The sequence below is a fragment of the Onychostruthus taczanowskii genome, unplaced genomic scaffold, assembly GCF_017590055.1.
Source record: "Onychostruthus taczanowskii isolate IOZ18803 unplaced genomic scaffold, ASM1759005v1 scaffold54, whole genome shotgun sequence".
NCBI lineage: Eukaryota > Metazoa > Chordata > Aves > Passeriformes > Passeridae > Onychostruthus > Onychostruthus taczanowskii.
The window spans coordinates 1,827,243-1,852,871 of record NW_024503013.1 but is presented as its reverse complement, the minus strand read 5'-3'; the positions used below and the strand labels follow the sequence as shown (position 1 = coordinate 1,852,871).

Sequence of the window (25,629 nt, the reverse complement as noted above, 5' to 3'; positions counted from 1 at the left end):
AAGTTCTTAGCTCTTCACAACACTAAGGATCTCATCAGATGCTGATGTTGAAAAAAAACCAGCATCTTGCTTATAATTTCCTGAGTGTGTTTTTTTTCCCCCCCTCTGTTTTCAAACTTCCATTCAATCCAGTAAAATGGCTAATTTTAGCATCATGCCACATGTTTTGTTGCTATTGTCTGTGCATCTTCAGACTGGTCTGTAAACCAACTGGGATTAGATTTTTGGGGTTTGTTTCTGCCTTACCCCTGCCCAAAATTGGTGCTGTTCCTTGCCAAAATGAATGCCATTCCTTCATGCAAAGTACAGGGGATCCAAAGCTGATCTAATGTGGTATGGTGCCATACATCCTCAGTGAACACCCAGGGGGATTTGAGAAGAGAATAGAATCCAGACCTTGAAGATCTCATCTTGTGAGGTGAATATGTAATTCCTGACAGTGACTGAACTATGTGACTGTTTTGCAGGAAAAGAGAGTACAGGTCTCCCCGCCATTGACAAGAGGACCAAGTGCCTTTATACCAGAGAATGAAGTAAGTCTGCAGTTAGCTGGGTGATAGTTTTGAAAATAATGACACTGAAGGATGGTTCTATGATCCGGCTTGTTCCATGGTACCTGGATAAGCTCCCTTAAAAGCAAAACCATTGGTTTCTCTGGAGCAGATTGCAGTGAGTAAGACCCACCCCATCCTTTCACACAAGTGGTACTGCTTGACATCTTTTCTGTCCTGGAGACAGCCATGAGTGACAGCTCTGCTCTTCTCAGGTGGGTGTGAACACATCATTTATAATGCCAGACCTAAAGGGAGGCCTGCCCAGTATTGCAGTGCAGTGCCTGACCTTCAGTCTGAGAGAACCTGCAAATATGACTTCACTCCTTAGAGTATAGCTGTGGCTCTTGAGAGAATTTATGTTGAAAGGTAGGAGTGGATTTCAGACTGGAGATTTCTACCATGACAAATGCTGACTGTGGTTCGTTAAACAAATGCCTTTCTCCCTCATTCCTTGTCATGAAATAGTGCAGTGAATGGAGAGGGTTTAGTGACAGAATAGTAACACACTGAAGTGATAATAACACTACTGGTGGAAAAGGCTGCTTCATTGTTGCAGTGGAAAGAATATGGGCAGAGAATAATGGCATACTTGTAAAGGTTCCTTTTAACATGCCACAACGCTTTGAAAGCAGAATTTTTAAAAAAATGTCTGTGGATGGAAATAAATCAAGAGGAAGTACACGCACAGTATGAAGAGGATAGTAATAGAGATGAAGATAAAGCTTAGAAATAATCATATGGCATATTGCTCTGCCTAACATAGCAATAGCACAGTCCTACAGGATTATATTTTGATTCTGTCAGCAGAATGTCTTTCTGTAACTTGCACTGTTCCAAGGAAAATTCCTGACAAGCTGGAGAAGATTAGAAACCTTACCAGAGACACAAAAAATATTATTTCCCCAAGAAACCACTAAATGAGACAAGAATCTCTTAAATACAGGGAGATACACTTGCTGAAGAATAAGGGGGACTCCTAGGAGTGAAGTGAGTTATATACAGGGAGATAAAATGGTCTCTAATGTGTGAATAAAATTCTGATGGTAAAAACATTATTAAGAACCACTGAGAAGGCATTGGTTTGAGTAAAAAAACACAGAAAAGCTGCCATAGTGAAGATACACAGGTAAAAAGGATAGAGCTGCCTAACCATGTAGCTGCTTCTCCCCTTTCTTTCTGGGCCCATAAATTAAACCAGGGAAGTACAGTGGTGTGAAATGAAGATGTAATATGTTGTTTTGTTTCATTGCATGTGACTTCTATATAAGATCTGATAGAAAAATATTTGAGACATGGTCCACTCATCAGCCCATCATAAATAAGAAAACATTTTAAATAGAATATTTCAGAAAAAACAATGTGCTTCTTGGTTTTAGGCACTTTCTACCTTCATGTGCAGTAAAACAACTAAAATATGTTCTCATTTCATGGTGTTTGCAGTAGCAATCTGGCTGGTTTATTAGTGCACAGTGTCAGAATAAATACTGGGTTTTCTAGTCTTGTGCTTGTAACTTCAGTGGTGAACATGTTGAGAATGGCTGTTCCTGGTGATAAACACTGAGTAATAGCACTCATACTGTGTCAGGGCTTGCAATGCAAGAGCTACTTGCTGTTCTGCTGTTTCATTTCATCTTGTGCCCAAGGTTTGGATTGGTTGGAATAATTAAAGAACAGCTTTTGTTTAAAGAAAGCATTAAATTCCTATTCTAAATAATACCTGAATGTTATGACAAATTAGCATTTATCTCCTCTTCAATTATGCAAGCACAGAAGGGGTAGATTGCCAGGCTGTTTCTATAATTTGGTTACATAATCCAGTTCCTCTCCATTAATTTTGAAATTGATTTTAGGGCTGAGAACTCAGGTGGTGTGTGTCTATACAGGTTGTCTTCTGTAAAGAATTTACTTTCCATTTAGCTCTTACTTACTTTCAGCTCTCTGTACAGATTTGATTTCAGCACCTGCGACTTCCTCTGTTTCAAGAAGATGTATAGAAAAATGGTTTTGGGTTTTTTAGAAACGTATAAAAAATAACAGAGATTCAGTGTAAAGTGCTCTTCAGTTCTCAGTATACAAGTAGGATTTGTGTGTGTGTATTTGCATTCATGCAGGCATGTATGTTTGCAAAAAACACATCCAGAACTCCATCAACTGTCTTTAAGTCTGGACACAGATAAACCTTTCGTACCACAATGTGTTTCTCCCCAGGGCTAAAGCAAGAGAAAATCTCACCCTCTGTTAACATTTCTCCATCTTATTTTCAAGGTTATGCAAGCAAACGGTTTGGATGAACGTACTAATCTTCTTGTGGAAGAATACTCTACGTCTGGTCGCCTGGACAACATCACACAGGTCATGAGTATCCACACTCAGTACCTGGAGTCCTTCCTCCGCAGCCAGTTCTACATGCTGCGCATGGACGGGCCTCTTCCTTTGCCCTACAGGCACTACATTGCTATCATGGTATGTACCAACAGGCTGTGTCTCTTCTCTGTAACTCTGACTTCTCTATTTAAAAAAGCAGGGAAAAGGAAGAATTTAGAAAGGAGAAATTAAGGTGGTATTTTGACAGAGGCTGAATTTTTGCTGTAGATTTTTATCACAATAAAACATGCCTGGCCGGAAGGTTTTCAGTAAAAGGGGAGAATTGGCAACCCAAATCATGCCCTGTTTCCCACAGTGATGCTCCTCTCACATGCCCACATCACTGTGCAGCAGTAGGATGAGATGCAGTGGACTCAAGTCACAAGAAATTGCAGATGGACACTAGGAAAACAATTCTCTCTCTGAGGATGTTGAGACATTGCAGCAGGAACCAAGAAAGGTTCTGTGATCTCCAAGGGTGAAGATCTTGTCTGGACAAGGCTCTGAGCAACAAGTTCTAAGTCAGCTCTGTGAGCAGAGGGTTCTCATCTAGTGATCACTTCCCACTGAAATTATATTTTACAATCCAGAGTAACCAAATATATTTTTGTTGGAGAATCCTCCATACTGCATAGAAGCGCATTGCAATGCATTTGCACAAGGCCTTTTGGAATGACATTGTACTTTTGTTTTGTGTTATTAACCTGTCTCCCACCCGCAGCAAAACCAGATCACACACTAATGTGCTGCCCTGTTCACTCTGTGTTTAATTATTCCAGGCTGCTGCCAGACATCAGTGCTCCTACCTAATAAATATGCACGTTGATGAGTTTCTGAAGACTGGCGGGATTGCAGAGTGGTTGAATGGTTTAGAATACATTCCCCAACGACTGAAAAACCTGAACGAAATAAACAAGCTTCTTGCACACCGGCCCTGGCTGATCACGAAGGAGCACATCCAGGTACCTCTTCAGTCATGCCCTGTAAATGCCAGTAAATGTCTGGTAAAAGGAGCTGCCTAGAACTGTGCAAGGTAGGCTAGGAACTACAGGCAGCACTCTGCCTGGTTAGGCTTCATTACCCTGAGTTAAAAAGTTCAGGGAAGTACTAGTGCACCAAACAAGCTGATTCTCCTGTGTGACAAAGCCAGTAAGATTTTCTTTTTAGGAATAGCATTGGCTAAAACAGCCCAAAAGAAAAGAAGTAACATAATAGGTATCTCTTTTTTTATCCAGCGAGAGTTTGTATGCAAGGGCAATATGGTATTATTGGAAGAAAGAATTGATCTCTTTTTGAAATGTGTAGTGTTTTATAGAAAATCTGGGGGCCAAAAGAAATTTTATATTTGCACTTTTTTTATTCTCATTTCAGAAACTTGTCAAGACTGGAGAAAATAATTGGTCTCTTCCTGAACTGGTGCATGCTGTTGTCCTGTTGGCCCATTATCATGCCTTGGCAAGTTTTGTATTTGGTAGTGGCATTAATCCAGAGAGAGATCCGGATACCTCTAATGGAGTCAGACTTATAGCAGTCAACAACTTCTGTGTCTGTGATCTTGCCAATGACAACAACATAGAAAATGCATCCCTCACAAGTAGCAACTTTGGGGTTAGTGTTGCAAGAAAATTCTTTTGCTTGCCTCTGTTTTGCATTAGAAAACTTACTTCCATTCTTTCCTGTTTAAATTTTAGTTTGAAAATTTTTTTCTCTACTTTACAGGAATGCTTGAGTCCGGTAATTCTTACATACACTCTGGCAATTTCCAGTGTAATCTGTTGAAAACCACACTGTAACAGTGGATGGTAGTCAGAGCAGTGTGATTTTGATAGTTAATCTCACCACACATTGGAGAAGACTAAAACTTTGCTTTCAGCAGAAAACTCTAAGTCCCAGTTTCTTTATACAGTGTGGCATTGACTGGAGCATTGTTCCATCCATGTTCCTAACATAGGGAGTGAAAAGAAAAACAGAAAAAAAATAGAAGTAGTAGTAGTAGTGGTAGTAGTAGTAATAATAATTTTTTTTTTTTATTTTTTTTTTTTATTTCAAGGCCTACAATCACAAAACAGTTTGAAACACTTCCATGTAGATGGGAGGAAATGTCTGAAATAAAATTACTTAATTCTTCCTGCTGGTGTTCCAGTCTTGAATCAACAGAGAACTTTGATTACTAAGTTAATTAACTTGATTAATTTGATTACTAGTTAATTAACTGGACATTTTTTCCTGAAAGGTGCTTTAGAATGCTTTTGAAGACATGCCCTTGAACTAATGCTGACAGATGAATTAGCCTCATTGCCTTTGATGGAAAATCAGGATTATGAGCAGAGTTGCTAGATACAATTTTTACAATTACCAGTAAAATGTAAGCATGTCATCACTCAGTTCAATCACTGTGTCTTAAATTTCTGGGCTGTAAAACATGCCAGCTCATGCCTGGAGGTCCCTTATTCCCCATTTGTAGGGGGCAGAGCATTGCTGCTGACTGTGCTTATTGCTAAGCAGTGAGGAGTCTGCTAGAAACAATTGTAACTATGGGCAAAAGAACAGACTCAAAAAGGTGGAAAAGAAAAACCAAATTATTTATCTTATGAAAAACCTGACTAATAGGTACAGGGCACCCGAACTTTGACATATTTCTAGTAAAAAGAGGTCTTTCTTCCTCACAGAAGTAGGAAAAAGGGTCAACATAGTTTCACATAACGAAAGAAAAGTACTGATTTGCCCTCTCAGGTTGTGTTTCTGTAAGGCAGTGTTGCACTGCATCTCTTCAGAAGTATATTTTCCTTTACCAATGGACTGAATATAGTTATCTTAGTATGAAAAGTTGTTTATGGGAGACGTAGGGCACGCAGATGGATTTTCCTGAGCTATGTATGCGGTGCAATATGAGTGACTGTGGTTTCCACACTCAAACACCACCTCTTCACTGTTAATCCTACTGCAATAAATTACTGCAGCAGGCCACACTAACACTTCCCAGCTCCTGTCTTCCTGCTGTGTGAAAGCTGTTTGTCTATGATGTATGTGGCAAAATGCATTCTGGCTTGAGTTTTTGTGTTTGCTGCTGCTGTCTGGTTTTGAGAACATTTACTGTCAAGCATGAAATCTGAAGATGACACACGTTGTCTACTTTCTAATTTTGCAGAATGTCATGGTGTTTTTGCAGATTGCAGATTCTTTAAGTGAGCTGGAGGCCCTGATGGAAAGGATGAAGAGACTACAAGAAGATAAAGAGGATGAAGAAGCCTCTCAGGAAGAAATGGCAACTCGCTTTGAGAAGGAGAAGAAGGAGAGTCTACTAGTAATTAGTGGAGGTATTTGTGCTTTTCCAGTTCAATTTTGTTCGTGCTTTTTAAGAAATAAATGCTTGAGGCTGGTTCAGTTACTGAAACTTTTTCTGTCCTCTCTCTCTCTTCATGTAGGAGGTGAGTAGTAATGGCAGTCTTACCTTTTGCTTCATCACCTTAGGATTTCTTCATTGACAAATATCCTTTTTATTACTTGAAATTTAGCTTTTGTATATTAAGGGGGAAAAAGGCGTGTAGGCTTCCTTATAAAGTAGGGTGTACATTTTTCTTTCTTTATATGTTCTGTATAATCAAAGTGATTAATTTATTAATTATAATTAATAAATCAGTAATAAATATTCAGTAACATTTCACAGGTGTAGGTTCTGTGGTGCTTAGAACTTCAACGACACTCACAAGTAGCTTTCGGATATGACATTTAGTTTAGGAATTAGATGATGAGACTCAACTACTTTACCATTTGCTGCCCACCTGGAAAGGACATTTCCATCTTGCTGCTCTGAGTGATCATACTGCTGTGCTGTTCAACTGCCTGTCTTGTGATAGAGATTGATAGCATTTTTTTATTCTTAAATGATTTTCCAAATTTTGAGCTGAAACCTTCTTTTCCAGTATTCTTCATATGCTCTGGAGACCTTCATCTCTAACAAACTACTGAATGAAGCCTGCTTCATACAGACAGAACAGTGCTTTTTTCCCAAAGGAAGTGTTAGAAGAAAGGATATTATTAAGACAATCAGAATCTCTAGATATTTCTTCATAGCAGAAGCTACTTGAAGATGATTGCTTGTGTCTTTTTAAAAAGTGACCACTAAAATGCTTCACATTTTACTGCACTGTTCTTAGTGAATTTAGGTCTCCACAGCTTCAGACCAAACGTGTTTGAAAGAATCAATGGGTTTGTGCAAAAAGCCCAAAAGGGAGGAAGAATGTACTGATCAGCAGAGAGATTGTTCTGTGGCTCTCTAGGAACATGGAAAAATCTGTGAAAGAAGATACATCCAGCAACATTCATCAAGCTGGATTTTTTGAAATGGACATTGTAAATTCCTGCTGTAATTTCCTTTGGCCAGGCAGTATCAGCAGTGCAGTTAAATGGACACTCATTACAATTTCATTATCAAATCAGGACTTCCATGAGTCTGTGCAACTTCAGGTGTTTAAGGAAAAGGGGTCATTCAAGACAGGAGGGATTTCTGAGTAGGGTTGCTGATAGTTTTGTTGACTTTCTTCCCTCTTTACCATTTGCTGATTTCAGTTGAGGGGTCTGTGTGTGTTGGGCCTTTACCCTTTCATGAAATCCAGTCCTTATCAGGGCAGAGGAGTGTATGTGTACAGGTTTTTTATTCTTCACTGAGAATTTACTGTAGCAGATGTTGTCCAAGCTTCTTCCTGCACAGTTATGTTTTGATTGTTTAATGAGGCAAAGAGGAGATAAAGCACTTCTGCAATTCTTAGATTAACTGACTTTTCAAGGTGCTAACAGTGGACATATGGCAACTGTTCTACCAATGCATGTGGAAGCAAGCCAAGATTTTATCATCAGGGTCAAATGCAGTCAGCTATGCAGTAGTCAACTTCTGCAGAAGTAGTTACACAATCAAGCCACCTGTTTATTCAGGAGAGAAAGATTGACTCCTGATAGAGAACCTGCGTGTGCTTAGTGATATGTTTTGGAGCTCTTTGAAGATGCTTAGTTACTACAGCTTCTGGCAGAATTTCACCCTGATGTACTGTAGAGCTCTTTGCTTTCATATAATCTTCAGCTGGTATTTACCAGTGGAGTGTTGTGTTGCTTTCTGGTGCTCATACTCCAGCTTACAGGACACAGCCAGTGTGATTCCTGACACAAAGGCTAATCAATACAACAATCCTGCTGTGAAGGATCCATTATTTTGTTTCTTATGCTAGCACAGTGACTTTGCTAATGATGTTCATCTTCCTGACTTAAGATAATTAACCTCCCTTAGAAGTCAACAGAGAGAAAAGGAAACCTCTAGACAAAAGTATAGCCCGTCTCTTCTCTTTTTGTAGAAGTACATTAGATGTCTGGTGTAGGCTGACATTTAATGGGCTCAATTAAAGCAATGTATCCAGTACAAGCAGATGAGAACTGAATGTTTCTTTTCTTTGTACCACCTTTCTCCTTTGCATAACTTCTAAAGTTGTCCTCTAGTCCTGTAGCAGAGTAGTAGTTGGAAGTCAGCATTAACTCATGTTCTTGCCTAAAGCAAAGCATTTTGCTGTTTTATTCCCAGCATTTGATGATGAAATAGTTTCTACAGATGTCTCCCGTTATGTTGAAGATCCTGGGTTTGGGTACAAAGACTTTGCAAGGCGAGGAGAAGACCATCTGCCAACATTCAGAGCTCAGGTACTATCTCTTTAAAGCGCATTCAACTCAAAGAATGTTTATATATCTCACTACAGAGCATAAGTTGTTGTAGTGGGGCATGTTTGTTGCATGCTTCTTTTCTTGTCCTGGTTCATTAAGTAACTCACAACCTTGCATAATTCTCCCTGAGATGGAGTCTTTCACTATTTGTCAATCTCTGGCAAGGCAATACTTGGCTTTCTACCTTACTTTAGTTATTACCAGTATTAATGTTTGAAAACTGTAAAGCATATCTGAAATAAAAGAGAAAGGTAGAATAGCAAGAATTTCTTTCCCATCCCTTCAGATGTTGTAGAAAAAAAAAATCTACTAGAGCAAATCTTTATTCCTGTCATTTTACCAAGTACTCTCTGTCCAGTGGCTTTCAATACCTGGGTACGTAGAGGTCTGTGAGAGTGATTTGGGGAGTATTGTTCTCATATGTGCACCAAATCTCTGGACTTGGAATGCTATGAAAGAAAAGAAATTCCTAAATATGATTACTGAAGTTTTTGCTGTATTTTAATACATTTTTCTCAGTGCTATTGGAAGAACAGAATATACATTTTACATGTGCGTTGTCTTGCATACTGACATCCTTTGCCATGACCAGAATCATGAGGTTCGTATTTATATATAACAGGAGGGACATTCTAGGTGGTTCTGTTCTATCTTACAGAGGGCATTCTAGAAATAAGAAATCTTCAACCAAATCAGAGAACTTCAATTAAAATGACAGTGCAGTGGGTGCAGGAAAACTCCGTGGTTAGATGTATCTGAGACTGTAAAATAAAGAATCCATGATCGCTCTCAGGAAATGTATTTAGCTTTACAGCAGTCTCTGCTGAACTGGATAATTTATTCTGTGGTCTTTATATGAGCCTGAAGTAGGTTATTACTGCCAAAAAGAATAAGGCATAGTCAGTGCCTATAAATCAAACAATCTGCCTAACTACTTTAGGAGCAGCAGGCTCCCTTGGAAAAAAGCTCCAAAGAAGCTGAAATTGGAACTGAAATATCTCTGTTCTTAAATAAACAAGACAGCTTCTGGCTTACATTCAAAGGAGTCACCTTGATAATTTAACTTTATTATGTCCTACTCTTAGCAGTTGGATGTATATACCCACAGCCTCCCAAATTCTCTGCTATTAATGATACTTAAAATTTAGTAGCATCCCAAACACCTGCAATAAGTCTAATCCTTACTCTGATAAACTAAAACTGCCTTTGTCACTATGGTTTTTAATTTATTAATAGAAAAAAGGTATTCTATACACAGCAGAATGTCTTTAAGCTTGTTTTTGGTGGGGAGGTTTCACTGATAATAGGATCAATTGCTGTCAGTCAGCAGTGCTTTCACCTCTCTGGGCCTTCTGGCTCTCAGAGGCTTTTGTGATGTCCTGGACACATTCCAGGGCTGTATGCATATGGCATATTTCTCACAAGCCTTAAAGTCTTTTGCACTGGCAGCCAGAGGCCAAACGTGATGTTGTGACGTGTTTTAGATGTCATTGATGCCTCCGTGAGACAACGGAGCCCTGTTCTGCTCTTCCCCACTGTCCTACTCGTGGGACAGGACAGTGGACATGCTTCAAGGTGCCCAGGTGAGGGCCCTGGCCTGGCGGTACCTTTGGAAAACAGCCAGAAATAGGAAGGACGTGGAGATGAATCCCTCAGTTGTAAAGATGCCATCAGTGATGGGATGATAGAGCACTTGACAAGGATGTGGGCAGGCACAGTCTCACTTTCTGTGTGACGGCGGTGCAGAGTGCCCTTGGTCCCTGCTCTGGAGCAGGATGGTTCTTCCTGCTGTGCCACCACTCTGCAAAGATTCCCCATTCCTCATATAAGCAGGCAGGCTTTTATCTTGCAATCCAGGTCCTTGTCTAAGACCAAAGCAGCCTGCATTTTGTCAATTTTTTCAGGGATGGTTCAGTACTTTACCTAAAGATTGTACATCCTGGCTTGGAGCTAAGCACCAAAGCCTCCAAGAGGAGCAAGTTTTTAAACTTAAAGGCCAGTGCCACATGGAATGACACTGGTCAGAGTGGCAAAGCAGAAGATTCCCTAAGCACTTCAGGAGAAGCTTGGGGGTTTTTTGCCTGTAGGCTAATGATATCCAGGGTTGGGGTGTCACAATGTGATATTCGTTGCCAAGAATTCTGGGGGAATGGAGAAGGTGATATGGATGAAGGATTCAAAATGCAAACTTTTGGAAGGAAATAAAGTCATAACTATCAGACAACAAAAACTGTTGAGTTGTAGAGAAGATGACATAAGGAATTCTCTTCATTTGTGCCTTTATATATTTTCTTCTCTTCCTGCAGGACTATACTTGGGAAAATCATGGCTTTTCCCTTGTAAACAGGCTTTATTCTGATATTGGGCATCTCCTGGATGAGAAGTTTCGGATGGTGTATAACCTCACATATAACACTATGGCAACACATGAAGACGTTGATACAACTACACTAAGAAGAGCTTTATTTAACTATGTCCACTGTATGTATGGAATCAGGTATGGACAAAAATTCCCTGGCTTAGGAATACATGTTAAAACCATGTAAACAGAAAAATAAACCATGTGTAAAGCATCATTTTAGCTTGGGTGTTTAAAGTGGAGATGGTTCCTCTGTCTGGAAGTTAGAGTGGTTTTGTTGGCATATCAGTATAATTTCTCCTTCCCATGCAGAAAATGGGTCAGGATGGAAATTTTTACAGAAATGTCTTCTCTGAAGCCAGCCTATATCCTTCATTCAGGAAAGACAACATCCCTAAGAAAGTTCACAGGAAACACCATGTTGGGCAGGAGTGTTGATTTGCTGGAAGGAGCTAGGAAAGCCCTACAGAGGGCTCTGATAGGCTGGATAAGTGGGCCAAGGCCAATTTTATGAGGTTCAGTGATGCCAAGTGCCGAGTCCTGCACTTGGGTCACAGCAAGCCCAGGCAGCACTACAGGCTGGGGGCAGTGGCTGGGAAGCTGCTCAGTGAAAAAGGCCCTGGAGGTGCTGGACAACAGCAGCTGAACATGATCCAGAGTGTGCCCAGGTGGCCAAGAAGGCCAGTGGCATCCTGACCTGGATCAGCACTGGTGTGGCAGCAGGAGCAGGGCAGTGATCATCCCCCTGTACTCAGCACTGGTGGGATCACACTTCAAATTCTGTGTTCAGTTCTGGGCCCCTCACTGCAAGAAGGACATTGAGGGGCTGGAGCTTGTCCAGGGAAGGGCAACGGAGCTGGGGAAGGGTCTGGAGCACAAGTCTGGTGAGGAGCAGCTGAGGGAGCTGGGGGTGTTTAGCCTGGAGGCTCAGGGGATGCCTTATCACTGTCTACAACAACCTGAGAGAAGACTGTAGCCAGGTGGGGGTCAGCCCCTTCTCCCAGATAACAAGTGACAGGATGAGAACAAATGGATTCAAGTAGCACCTGGGGAGGTTTAGTTTGGATATTAGAGAAAATTTTTTTGCAGAAAAATTAGTAAAGCATTCGAACAGCCCACAGAAGTGAGAGAGCAATCATCTCTGGAAGTGTTCATAAAATGGTGGATAGGGTACATGGTTTAATGGTGAATATGGTGGTGGTTTAGGGTTAGCCATTGGATTTGATGATCTTAAAGGTCTTTTCCAGCCTTAACAATTCTATGATCCTGCTAAACCTTTCAGATCCTCTCTTAACACATGCTTTTTGGTCATGTTTGATAAATGTTCCAGTTCCTAGCTTTAAGAACATTCTGCTGCAAAAACTTTTTAGAAAGTTATGTCAAGCAGAGTGATTGCTTGTGTTATGTAGGTATGATGACTACGATTATGGAGAAGTTAATCAGCTACTTGAACGCAGCCTGAAGGTTTACATAAAGACAGTGACCTGCTACCCAGAGAGAACGACCAAGCGCATGTACGATAGTTACTGGCGTCAGTTCAAGCACTCGGAGAAGGTATGTGCTCCAAAGCCAAAGTGGCTTCACAGAAACCCCTGTGCTGCTTGAAAATTAATATATAGGGACACTTAAAATGGCAGCATCTGTCACATGAACCATTTTAAAGCAGAGGAAAACAAATGAGAATCATTCCTTGAGTGTTAGATACCAATTTGACAAAAAGATTTCTTAGTGTGCTGGAAATAATTTTTATTATTATTGAGTCACTTCTCCATGAAATAGAATGGACAACTGTAAAAAAAAAAAGTAAAGCTACTTTACTTTTATAAAGTTTTCAAGATAAACTTGAGAATGCAGGAGTGGTCAATTATGCCAATACTTGGGATTTGGAGATCAAGAAATACCTAAACTTATATATATATATATATATGTACTTTATGGTGGTTTTCAGCAATAAAAATGTCAGCATGCCTTCAGATATCACATTAAATGCTTCCTGAGAAGGGTTCAGTGCACGAGTCCCTTCTAGCCTATCTGGCATGGAAACTGTTCCTTATTCTGTTCTCCTATATAATGATCACAGGTAGTAGTAAAGACAACCAAATATAATTTAGAAAGAACTAATGCCATTAGGATACAAAAAAAGGTTTAAGGGTGGCTTCTCAGATGGAAGATTGCTTAAAGCAGCAGTTGAGGCTAGTTCCTTGCAGGCCTGGGATGTTGTCCATATTGGCATCACTACACAGCTTTTTCTGGAGGAACTGTAGTCCTGCAGCAGGGTACGGGGAGAAACGACAAAGTTTTCTTGCAGCGGTACTTGACTAAAGGTTAGAATTTTCAGCCTGAATGGATAAACCATGTTGTATTCAGAGGTGAGCTAAATGGCTGATGTAATTTTTTACAGGTTCATGTCAATCTACTTCTGATGGAAGCTCGGATGCAAGCCGAACTTCTGTACGCCCTTCGTGCCATAACTCGTCACTTAACCTGAAGCACTCGCTGGCCAGGAGTACAGGGGCTTTTACTGAGTATGTAAAGACCTTTCGAAATAGATACACACCAGAAGCTGTTTGTGATGTAGCATCAGGTTATTCAATTCTCTAGTGTCAAAGTTTAGCCGTGCTTCTCGGCGGCTGTAATGTGCAATGACGTGTTTTATTTTCTTGATGCTTAACATTACTAATGATAACAAAAGTAACACGGAGGAGCGCTACTCTGCATTGTTTCCGGCTGGATTTCTGCACAGTGGTCAGGATCCTGAAACTGGTTTTATTGTATCCAATCCTAGCGCTTTGTTCTTTAAGCACAGCAGTGAAGTGCTTAGAGACTTCTTTTTCCAAGCAATCATTTTTCAGGTTAGTGGAGTCCAGCAGAAGATCAGTTCTGCCTGTCCTGAGAACGTCCCACCACGTCGTGACTCGCGACAGAGACGCGCGGGCTGTGCTGCATCGAATTGCCCACTGGATTCTCCTGTGTCTCCTGGAGACTGCTGCCAGTCACTGTCTTACTACAGCAATTGGAGGTGATGCAAGATGTGGATGCAAACATCGAGCACACTTTAATGTGAAATTAATCTTGATAAATCCTACAGCATGCTACTGAAGTGCAAAATTCATTCACGCTTTGTCGTGCCCCTTCACAAGGAGAAGAGGCCTCATGATTTGCCATTTCAGCCACACTTACTGTGTTTCAATCATGCATAGTCTCGTTTTACTGACAGTCACCCTCAGTTGTCCTGACAATATCCATGCTCATCATGTGTTGCAATTTGTTTAGTTGGCACCTATAAAACTAATACACAGGCTGACCAAAAAATAGGGTTGTGGGGTTTTTTGCACTCTCTTCTTTATCAATGTTTTAACTAAGGAAAGTAAAGGAAGGCTAGTATATCTATTCTTTCATATTGGATGTATAGAAATTATTTCCCATAACTTTTTCATAGCATGAAATTGTAATATTCAAAGTTTTAAAATTTTCTATGCATTAGTGTGAGTGAACAAAAGAAAAGTGCAATATTTAAAAAGAAAGCAAGCTTTTTTCCCTGACATGCCACTGCTAAAGTGTCCTTCTTATATAGCCATAAAGAAATTTTAAAACCAAATTTCTTTATTGTCTAAGGCCTAGCAGTTTTGTTTTAGCTTTTATGGCTTAAGACAACCTGATACTGAGATGCCAAAGCATCCCCAAAATAAAGCATTTTTGGACAACCACTAATATTGGGGAAGGGAAGAAATAAGCTGCCAAAAATGTCACACTTTTGTGCTGTTTTCTGTTGCTTTTGACTAATTTTTGAGAGCACAAAATGTTGATATTTATAGCTTTATTTTGTATTGCATTTAATGAACCAGTGAAGTGCCTAAAGAGATGCTTAAACTTACCCAGTAGAACACAAGTTAACTGCTTCAACTTTTGTCTGTTGGTTTGGACTTTTCATATTTCTTTTGAGGAGGGTGACCTTTATTTCTGTGGTATACATTCAAAACTAACTGGACAGATTTATTTTTAATGTTCTGTTGGATTGTAAAAGTTAATGCAGGACTTTTTTTTTCATTGGTGATTGCAGAATAGTTAGAAAAAAAAATACTACCAGTCATATTTTGACACTTTTCATTACAAAACCATGGACCAGTACTCTAGTAAAATTAATTTTCTCTTTTTTTCCTTTTCCTGATCCTTGCTTTGACTTTGCATGTTGTTTTTTCTGCTTTATCTGTCCGTTCCAAATTGGAAAGCCCAATGATTGTACACTTTTCTGCACTTTCAGACTGCAGACTCTGCATGTGAAAACCTTTTGAGGAAAAAATCAGTAATTTTTTCTTTAAGTCTCATGTTGGCTATTTAGAAAACTACCCAACAGACAGCACTGGTCTGTCTGCTAGAGACCATTGGGTAGAACATCAGATTTATTTATCTTGTATAGCTAACTGCAAAAATTTCTCAGAAATGCTGAGATGCTCATATGTGTGAACTTAGATTTGCTTTCTAAATTGTTATGATCCTTTCCCCCCCCCCTTCTTGTGATTGTAGTGGCCATACCTAATGGCTTCTGCTGAGAGAAGTTTTCATGCAATACTTTTGGGTTTTTTTTAAAGTGATGGGAACTGTTCAGTACTACTTTAAATTTCTTTGCATTGAAAAGTCAAGTAGTCCTCAAGAAGCACAGCTGAGCTCTGGAAAGGAGGTGAAACTACATTTGGGTAACTAATATGATGGCTTTGTTTCCCCTCAGAAATGCAAAGACTTCTGGAGTAGGTTGATTTTTACATTTGGAAATATGAGTGCCTTTACTTCTTTCCTTATGAAATATACTTGCCAGCTCAAATGCCTTTATGAGCAAAGTACGTGAGCAGATTTGAAATACAGAAACCATAAATGGATTGCTTCATAAAACTTGTAGTAAACCAGTGTTTTGTTTTGGTTTTTTTAAGTGCCATATCAAGTCCCATATGGCCTGCAAGACATTCCATCACAGGAAATGTCATTGTACAACTAGTTTGCTGTTTCTCTCTTTTTTTTCTTTAATATTACATGCAAACTTGAAACATCTGGAAATGTTTTCCACGTGGCATATTTTTTTTTCAAAGTATTGCATTTACAGTGCAACAATTTATAGCCTAGTTTTTATACACAAATTTGGGATTTTTAATAGATGTTTGCTCAGAAGAGGTGTTTAAAGTCAAACAGTGCTACCATACACTTTATGCGTGCTTTAGGTTCACACTGTGCCAGCTTTTAGTGTGCAAGTGTTCTTGGATTTTTTTTTTTTTGCATTTTTAAAGCACGCATGAATGTGAATCTTCACACTTTGCTCATTAATATTTTTCTTAAGGATACCATAATGATTGGAAGTGTAGATCCTCTCCCTCTGTGTTCCTTCATTGGAATTGGTAATTACCAGCAATCATGTTAGTCCACAAAATCCCAGCCGTGACCAACATAAAAACGAAGTGTACAGTCTCCTGTCTGCTGAAGAGAAAGCTTGATAGGTACAAATTAACCAGCTAGCACAGGGAACACTTTGAGTAGGGAACAGAGCTTTTGAGCATGAACAGCTTCTTATCATTGCAGAGTCACTTGAAATGTGTGTTGCTGTAGAGTATGTCCTTGCTGAGATTGCTCTATTTTTTTGGTAATGAAGAGAAGTGAAAAAGGTGCCAACTGGAGAAAGCATTTGCATTTCCCGGAACACTCTACCCACAGCTGAATTTCATGAGAGTATCATCATACAAGAACAGAAATAATTGTTAAAACAGAAATAATCATTTTAAATTTGGGTGCAGTTTGTGCAGATAGCTACTGCAGCTAGTGCTGTGGTGTCCTATGAGAATTTTGGTGAGCTGTAGGTGGATTTATTTTCATCAAGGCTGAATTGAAAAATATATCCTTTGTCCTAAAGCGTTCATAAAAATAAATATCATAGAATCATAAAATCTGCTGAGTTGGAAGAGGCCCACAAGAGGCCCAGCTCCTGACCCTGCACAGGACAGGCCCAAGAGTCCCACCATGTGCTCGAGAGCATTGTCCAAACACTTCTTGAACTCTGTCAGGCTTCCCTGGGAAGCCTGTTCAGTGCCCAGCCACCCTCTGTGGGACGAAACTTTTCCTAATATCCAACCTGAACTTCCTCTGACACAAGTTCAGGCCATTCTCTCCAGTCCTGTCACTGGTCACCAGAGAGCAGAGATCAGTGCCTGCCCTCCTCTTCCCCTCCTGAGGAAGGTGCAGACTGCAGTGAGGTGTCCCTTCAGTCTCCTCCAGGCTGGACAGACCAAGTGCCCTCAGCCACTCCTCATGTGGCTTCCCCCCAAGGCCCTCACTATCCTCATTGTCCTGCTTTGGATGCTCCCTGATAGTTTCATATCTTTCATATTGTGGCACCCAAAGCAGCACGCAGGACTTGAGGTGAGGCTGCCCCAGTGCAGAGCAGAGCGGGACAATCCCCTCCCTTGCCCGACACCTTGGTCCTTGAAAAGGATTTACTTCAGCTGTAAGAGTTAAAGAATTGCCACTATCCTTTCTTCCTATGTATTAAAAAAAAAAGCTTTAAGGACAGGAAAAACAGTGTTTGTAAACAATTACAAATGTAAGTATAAATTTATCAGTATAAACAGATCAGAAGAGAACAAAAAGGAAAACATTTTGTTGCTCTATTACTTGAGTGCAGAAAGTCAAAGCACCAAATTCTTCAAGTGTACTTTTGTTTGGAGTGTACTGATAATTTCATGGGATTTGAAAAAAGCAGCTAGCTGCCTAAATTTCAATGGGGATTTAAGCACCCAGGCACTCAGCAAAATCCTGAGTGCCCACTTGAATGTTTGAGTCAGATTTTTAAAGAAACTGAGTCACCTAAATAAAATAGAATAAAATTAATTTCCTTAGAGACTAAAGGAATAATATGTACAAGATCCATGTGATTCACAGTGATTGTTAATGAAATTCATTGTTTTGGGGACTTATTGTAGTCTTAGAGAAATCTCTCCTAAAGCAGTTAAACTGTAAGCCACTGCTCTTGCAGAACAGGTTCTCAATGTTTCTCATGCATGTGTGTTTTCCATGAACATAGGCATACATTTCAGGCTCATGATCCAGAATTTGGACTCCCTTTCAGAAGAGCTGGGTTGTTTAAGCTTTACTTGCAGAAAACATTCATTGGTGGTAGTAAGTGGATAGCATGTGCCTGAACTAAAAATGTTTGGATCAAAAGAAATACCCCAAATCTTCTTGATCTCAAGTGATGTTCTTTCAGTTACTTTCTGTAGATGTTTGGATCCTTCTCCCATAAATAAGGGGTGATGTTGCACAAAACAAAGGAAGAGGGAGTGGATTCATTGTAAATGAACTTTGCCAGAGCAGATCTGACTATAAAGCTGTTAGAATTAGTTGCTGTTAGCAGTCATTCCAAGAGCTGGACAAAATGTCAATTTTCATTACTTCAGGTTTACTGTTCCTCATGTCCCCCAGCTCTGTGTTTGTCTGAAAAGATGCATCCACCAGCTTTCCGATATTTGGGAATTGTAAGTGAAACACTTTATCTCCAAATGAAAATTAATATAGTATTTCATACCTACTGCATAGATTACAGGTGTGAGAGATGGAGAGAGAGCACAGTAGTATGAGGAAACTTCAGGAGCATCTTGATCAGTGTTAATTTATTCCTTAGAGCACATTTCCTGGCAGGTGGTCATGCTGCTGCTCCCCCAATCTGCATCTGGTCTCTCTTGCAGATATTTAATCATTTGCTGCTCATCAGGGGAAAAATTGTCATTTTCCAACCTGCCACCACCCCTGTCCTGCATCAAGTGCTTCCTGTCTTCCCAGTTCCCAACCCCAAGCAGCCTCCCAGCTGCAAGGACAACCTCCCAGCCTTAACCTTGAAAACAAGGTTCCTCTGTCGCTGCCTGTTGGTAAGGGCAGAGGCTCTTTCTCACATTTAGAAATTAATTGCCGTAGTAGATTATTTCTGGACAGGAAAATGCTAAATGTGGTTCAAAAGGATGAAACTCAGTATTTGCTTAGTAGTCTGTCAAAGCCTATCTCTAAAGTTGCAGTAAAAATGCAGTGGATCCACTAAGGAAATGCTTTCTTTGGTGAAACGCCCCATGCTTGAGCTATTCAGCTGTGCAGGTTTCTCAGAGGGAATCTAACTGGGAATTTGAGGTCCCCTTCTGCCAGGCAGGCTTACAGGGCCATCTGGCTGGCAGTCCCTTGGATGCCTTGCAGCCAGGCAGACTGCATCCAGCCTCTGGAACGAGTGGATTTGGGTTTTTCATTTATCTATGGGATAAATGCAAATCCAAATGCACGTTATGGAGCATCTGCTGGAGGCAGAGTTGGGTATTCCTAGGGTACTGAATATCATCAGGGCTTGTGGAAAATAGAAACCTTGTTCCTGGCAGTGGTTAGAGGTACTGAAGATGCCGATTGTTACAGTGACTGTGGCGATCAATCCAGTCTGTCCACTGGTGGGGTGGGGGGCACAGACCACAGGCACTCCCAAGGGGATGCGGCCAGTGCAGGAGGAGTTGAGGTATTGGCAGCTGAAGAAGCTTCACTGATGTGTCTGAGAGGTTCTTTTGTGTGCCTGTGCATAGGGGAGGTGGTGGAGGATGCCTCCTTCACAGTGTCCAGAGGGCTTCTTTGGGAACAGAGCTGGGACCCTTTCCTTACTCCAGAGATGGAGTAGGGGAAGGGAACCATTCTGCCCCAGAAAAACTTGCTGCTGTTGAATTGCATTTTCTCATCCCCATCTACCCTTTGAAGGGAGTTTTGAGGCAAAATGGGTCAATCACCAAGCATTGTGACTCCAGCTGAGGAGTCTGGGGAGGCAGCAACAGCAGCAGCTCCAAACACCAACAGTCCAAAACTGTGTCTCATTCCTCACTTCATGCTCATGTCGTGCCACCAGACCCAAACCTCTTCCCTCCAGCCCAGCTGCCACGTGCCCAGGTGGCTGCAGGACCAGCCCGCTCATGGTGGTGGGTGATGTGGCCACTTTTAGGGGGAAAATAATAATATATAGGCTACAACCCTTGGACTCTGCTAGGCAGTGCAGTCAGAGGTCTTTTCATGACTGTGACCAGAACTGGATATGAACTGTAGCTTAAAAAAATAGGAATTTTGCAAACTTGAAATCTCTCAATTTTACCCTTTTCTCCTTTTGCTGGAAAGCCACACGATGAATGTATATGCTTTATCTTTCTATCCACATAACTGAAAATCAGACTGCCAACTCCTTGTTTTGTATTAGCCTTTTTTTTTAAAAAAAAAAAGGAAAGTTTGTGAGCAATATATGTAGCATGCTGTGAACGTCTGTTTGGATCTTTATAGTTACTCTTTAATCCATCAGTATTAACACCAGTTCTTTTCTGTGTTCCCCTTGGTACTTCGTATGCAGTGTAAGCAGAAGCTGTGATCGGCTTTGCAGTCCTGTGCCATGTTACTGTAACTCCTTGACTTTTTAGGAAGCACCTGACTGTGGGCCACCCTGGGGCAGGTAGTGTGCCCGTACACGACTGCCACTTTTCGGTCTCTTGTACTATGTATAGTTCTAAGTAGAATAAGCTTTTTAACAGAATATTGATGCGGTTATTGATGAGTCACGCAGGCTGCAAGTGTCTGGTGTGTGAGAGTCTTTGTATTTATAGTTGTTGGGGTTTGGTTTTTTGTTTTGTTGTTTTGTTTTGTTTTGGTTTTTTTTATTCATAAAGTAGCAAACTTGATAAACATAGCCACTTTAAACTGCTCTTGCTAAACAGACCCTGCTGTAGATAAAATACCACTGTAGATACAGGGAGAAGCACCAGCCGACCTCTCTCGACTGTGGGGAGCCGAGCCCCTCTGCACAAAGCACGGTCCGAGCCACACGGCCACCCTGCCTGTGACCACACGTAGACCCAAACGCGGCCAAGGCTGGGGCCTGGCATCTGTTTCAGCCCCCTGTGCCCCTGAGCCTGCTGCAGGCTGCCCCCCGCGCTCTGCTCACCAACGCACGGGGCAAGCGCGAGCTCGCTGGCATGAGAGGGATGGACAGGCCGGCTGCTGGACCACCAACATGTCACGGTGCTTCTGCAGCCAAAAAGCTTCCAAGCCTCTCTCAAGTGTAAAAATTAGCCCTCGATTTGCTGACTGCAGAGCCTGGCACAACGGGGTAAGAAGCAGCACTGGCTCCCTGTTGGCAGCCGTGGGTCTGAGCCCCCTTGGCTGGGGCAGCGGGCAGGGCAGCGCCGTGCCCAGAGAGGGGTGTTTCATTGCATCTCCCATCTCTGACCCTCTGGACAGGGGGAAATTGTACCCAGCCCATCCCAGCAGCTGTCAGCCTCTTGCCTCCCTGTGCCACGGCCACGCGGGCGTTTTGGGACAGAGGGTTAAGGGCAAAGCTCTGATACTGTAGCTCCCTCCCACCACCGGGAAGTGAGGAAGTGTGGCAGCTCTGTGGGTCCCACAGTCCCTACAGCATCCCGTGGGCAGGTGGCACATCTCCTGTCCTGCCTCCCAGGTCACCACCTGTCCTGAGCCCCAGGGATAAGCCACGGGCTCCATGCTTTCAGGGGAGGTTTGCCTGCAAGGTGAGGCAGCTGCTAGGAGCTCACTGTGGGTTCCCACAGCAGCTTTTATCATTTCTTTCCTGTTGTTGCTGGTTGGGTTTGTTGGTTTTTTTTCTTTTTTTTTGAAAGGACACACTGACCTAGTGGGATGGAATTTTTTGTGTGTGACTTTTGTTAGTTTTTAAGTTACCCGACTTGAATTTATCTGAACAGATGCAGAAGGAACTTTCTTTTTTGTGAGTTAAGAGACAAAAACGCATTTTTAAACAAAGGAATCATGTATTAACATTTTAACAGCAATTCATAAATCTGCACTTTTTATGAGGTTTTGAAAAATCTATTTATAGGTACGGAACAATGGGGTTTGTTTAAAACTGTATCGCATTTATACTTGCTGAAATTACTTTCATTGTTATCAGTAGGAATTTCATTGGTTAAATAAAATGGATAAAACCTGACTCCCGTTTGAGCCATCATTTGCCACATGGGGAACACATTTCTACAGCACAACATCCTCTGTTTTGGGACAAATTCAGTCCTCAAAGTTCCTTCCTCTCCATGCCTTTGTAGTGGATTTTAATTAATGTATCATTCAATACAGAGATTATTTAATCCCTCTTCCAGGGAGACCTGGGCAAACCCCAGAACAGAAGTGGGTGAGAGCCATAAAAACAGGAAGGGCAAGCAAAGGTGAGAGGAAATATGTGCTGAGGGTGCTGGGTCAGGGCAGTGCCAAGCTTACCTAGCAGTCAAATTGCCCCCAAGTCCCCAAACCCTGCCCTCTGCCCCATGCATCACCAAAGAAGGATGACTTAGTGCTGAGGGATCACCAGGGAAGTTTGTCCTGTGGGATATGATAATTTTCCCTCAGAAACATTAAACTAGTTAACACAAGCTGCAGACCTGGGATATTTCGGGCGTAACTTCACCTCCAACTGCGGGATGCACAGATCACAACAAAATAAATACATGTATGTATATAAATATCTGCACGTATATAAAGTGCTTATTTATTTCCTTTCAGTGGGAGTTCTAAAATTCTGAAAATATCTGTTGTCTTAGGTCCAGGTCCCTTGGTGCAGGTGATGTGGCTGTCACCTCCAGTCACAGAGCAGCTCAGGACTGGGAGGGGCACCATGTCGCCAGCACCATTGTGAAAAAGATAAAAATCTTGCAGTATTCCTCAAATGCTGTGGAATTCCTGCTTTAGCCCTTAGAAGTCCCAGAGCATGGCTGATCAGCAGGGCAGGACAGGGCCACCCTCAAGTGAGCCCTGCCCTGATTCAGGTCCCTGCTCACAGGCTGTGTGTGGTGTGAGTGCTCAGATGGGGGTACCCTGCACAGCAGAGGACAGCCCTGCTCCCCGCACCCCATCCTCACCTCTCCAGCTGGTTTGCCAGAGAAATGGTGACGAGCTCCAGACCCCCATACAGAACCATCGGTGGATCTGCCCTTCCAAGTGCACATTAACTGAAGTGCACCCACCTGCACGACTTCATTTCAGCACTACACGCTAAATTAGACCAAATTATAGGCAATGTGGGGGCATGGAAACTCCCCCCAAAAACTTTTAATTGGATCATGATGGAGTTATATGGTGAGGCACCTGGCCAGAGGACCAGAGGCTCTACACACCCAAGCTAGAATTACATAGATTTTAAATAACATCATTCGTCATGCCAATGAGCTCATGTAAATATAATTGATTTTTTGTAAGCTTTTCAATATATAAGGAAGATGATCACTGCATTTATGTCTCCTGCTAAATTAAAACCCTCCTCATCTTCCATGTGTGGAGGTTTTTTTGGTGTTTTTTTTTTGTTTGTTTTTTTTTCCTCAGGCTTTTCTAAGGCCCTTGGAGCAAAACTGGAACCTTTCTGACCTGTGGGAAAATGCTTTTGCAGAAGGGAAGCCCTCCTTCTCCTCCTTCTCCTGCCTGGGGCTGATGTTCAGAGTATCAGTATATCCAGGCAGTAAAACATAGCCAAAAAACTAGATACAGCAAATGCAACAAGACGTGATTACAGTCAAAACAGAAGTGTTTTAGCAGTGGTGACCTGCAACATTCAGTGTTGACTTGCTCAGGAAGGAGTTCCCCAGCAGTTTGCTGCCACAATGTGCAGCCCCATGGAGGAGGGCTTAGCTTCAGCCCAGAGCACCTCAGTCATGCTGATTTATGTCCCAGCGTCTCTGAAAGCACCAGAAGGGCTGGGCTGGGGAGGTGACGCTGCCTGAACACAGGCGTTTAATTTGCCTTGCAAAATTACCTAGCTACTCTCTCTTGGCTTCCTCTGCAATGCATGGAGAGAGGCAGAGACTCCACCAGATGGTGACATCTGACCTGAATCATCTCCTGGGACACTGATCCGCCTCCACATCAGGGGAAACACAGTCAGGATGCAGCGTTCAGCTTGCAGAAGGTGAAACTGCATCTCACATCTGCAATACAGCACAGTGATGCTGAAAATATCAGCTGAAAACATGGTATTAGATTTAAGCTAATGCCTAGGCTTTTTCTTTCTTTCTTTCTTCTTTCCTGATGAAAAAACAAAACAACAAAATTTTTTTGGTGAAAAACAGGAACAGGAGCAGTTCCGTTGGAGGCATTACCAGCTCTAATTAGCAGACCTGAGTGCAAATCCCAACAAACACAGAGGTCCAAAGCCTTCGTGCTGTGTCCACAGGAGCCCCAGCAGTGCCAGCAGGACATGTTGCAGGAATGTGCTCAGTGTTGAACACCTGCATCTGTTCACAGCTGGAAATGGGGGATGGAGAAATAATGAGATTCTGAATAAGCTCCTGAGAGAAATAAAGAACAGGGACCAGGTTCCCAGAGAAGTTCCTATACCACCAAACCTCACGTGGGTTAGGAACAGGAGCATGATTTGACGTATTACAGGATCTGGGAATGGACAAAATTATCCTTCATCACTGGAGCCTGAGAACCTGTTCACTTGTCCTTGATCACACATGAAAGTCGATGGTAGCCAGGAGCGGGTCATTCTCCCAGGCAGCAAGCGACAGGATAAGAGGAAATGGCCCCAGGTTGCACCAGGGGAAGTTTAGTTTGGAGATTAAGAAAAATTTGTTTACTGAAAGAATGGTCAGACATTGGAGCAGACTGCTTAGGGAATTGGTGAATTCACCACCTTGGAAGAGTTCAAGGAACATGTGGATGTGGCACTTGGGGACACAATGGTGTATTTGGTAGCGCTGTGTCTATGGTAGGACTCAATGATCTCAGAGGTCTCTTCCAACCTTAATGATTCTGTCTGAGTAGTCATCCTCAACTGCTGTGGTGATGAGCCTCAGATTTGCACCCCTCTGACACCATGACAGACACTGTTACCATTCAAGCTTCTTCTGCAGCCATGGGCTCTGTCTCCTCACAGATCCCTAGGAAGGCATCCCCTTGTCCTACATCAGACACTCATCTCATTTTTGCAGAGTGCAGTGGTATTTTCAAGTGCAGGCTGTCACCTCCAGTGCAAAGGTGTGCCTCCTACAGATGCCTGAGGGTGAGGGGTGAACTCACTCACCCCACAAATGCGCATGTTTTCCATGAACTCAAAAAAATTGGGCTAAGTTCTTTGAGAGCTGGATTCATTCCACACAGGTCAGGCCAAGCTGTGTGGTTGAGGTGCACACAGTGGTTAACCCCATCTGTTTCAACAGGGCCACACACAACGCCCACCACCACCCAAATGTGGCTGCAGGTGCTGCGGGTCATGTCGAGCAGCACTCAGGAGGCATCAGACCCTGACACTAGTCCTACCTGCATGGAAGGATTTACTAAGCCAAGAGCCTTCCAAAGGGATGTTGGAAAGACCATCCCACCTGTACCATCATCTGGGTGAACCATGCCAATGGACACCTCAAAGGTCTTCAAGGGTGATGGGCCAAGCCCCATCAGCCACCAGCCCAGCCAAGCTTCATTGGTCCCAGCTTCAGGCATCCAGCTAAGCTGTCCAGGTGAAAGCCAGGTGACATATTTATACTGAACACAGGGACCCCTGTGCCTGCAGAGAAGAAATTTTAAATGGCTACATTTAGATGGCATAAATCCACATGAGTCTATGGTATCATCCCTCTGGAGCTGCTTCAC

The 25,629-nt window shown here is 42.1% G+C and overlaps 1 protein-coding gene across 6 annotated transcripts in view; it reads left to right on the top strand.

Moving 5' to 3' along the window:
* Positions 1–21,982, top strand: part of SESN3 (sestrin 3) — a 44,893-nt gene extending 22,911 nt beyond the window's left edge. For 4 of the 6 annotated variants that reach the window (XM_041417000.1, XM_041416998.1, XM_041417002.1 and 1 more), the window contains exons 2-10: positions 468–533; positions 2,820–3,017; positions 3,698–3,880; positions 4,290–4,526; positions 6,088–6,235; positions 8,488–8,603; positions 10,931–11,121; positions 12,393–12,537; positions 13,385–21,982. In XM_041417000.1, the coding sequence (XP_041272934.1) occupies positions 468–533; positions 2,820–3,017; positions 3,698–3,880; positions 4,290–4,526; positions 6,088–6,235; positions 8,488–8,603; positions 10,931–11,121; positions 12,393–12,537; positions 13,385–13,471 (1,371 nt within the window). In that variant the 3' untranslated portion in view covers positions 13,472–21,982. The remainder of the gene's footprint in view (positions 1–467; positions 534–2,819; positions 3,018–3,697; positions 3,881–4,289; positions 4,527–6,087; positions 6,236–8,487; positions 8,604–10,930; positions 11,122–12,392; positions 12,538–13,384) is intronic. The other 2 variants (XM_041416999.1, XM_041417001.1) reach the window with 2 other exon arrangements.
* The last annotated feature ends 3,647 nt before the right edge of the window (positions 21,983–25,629 follow it).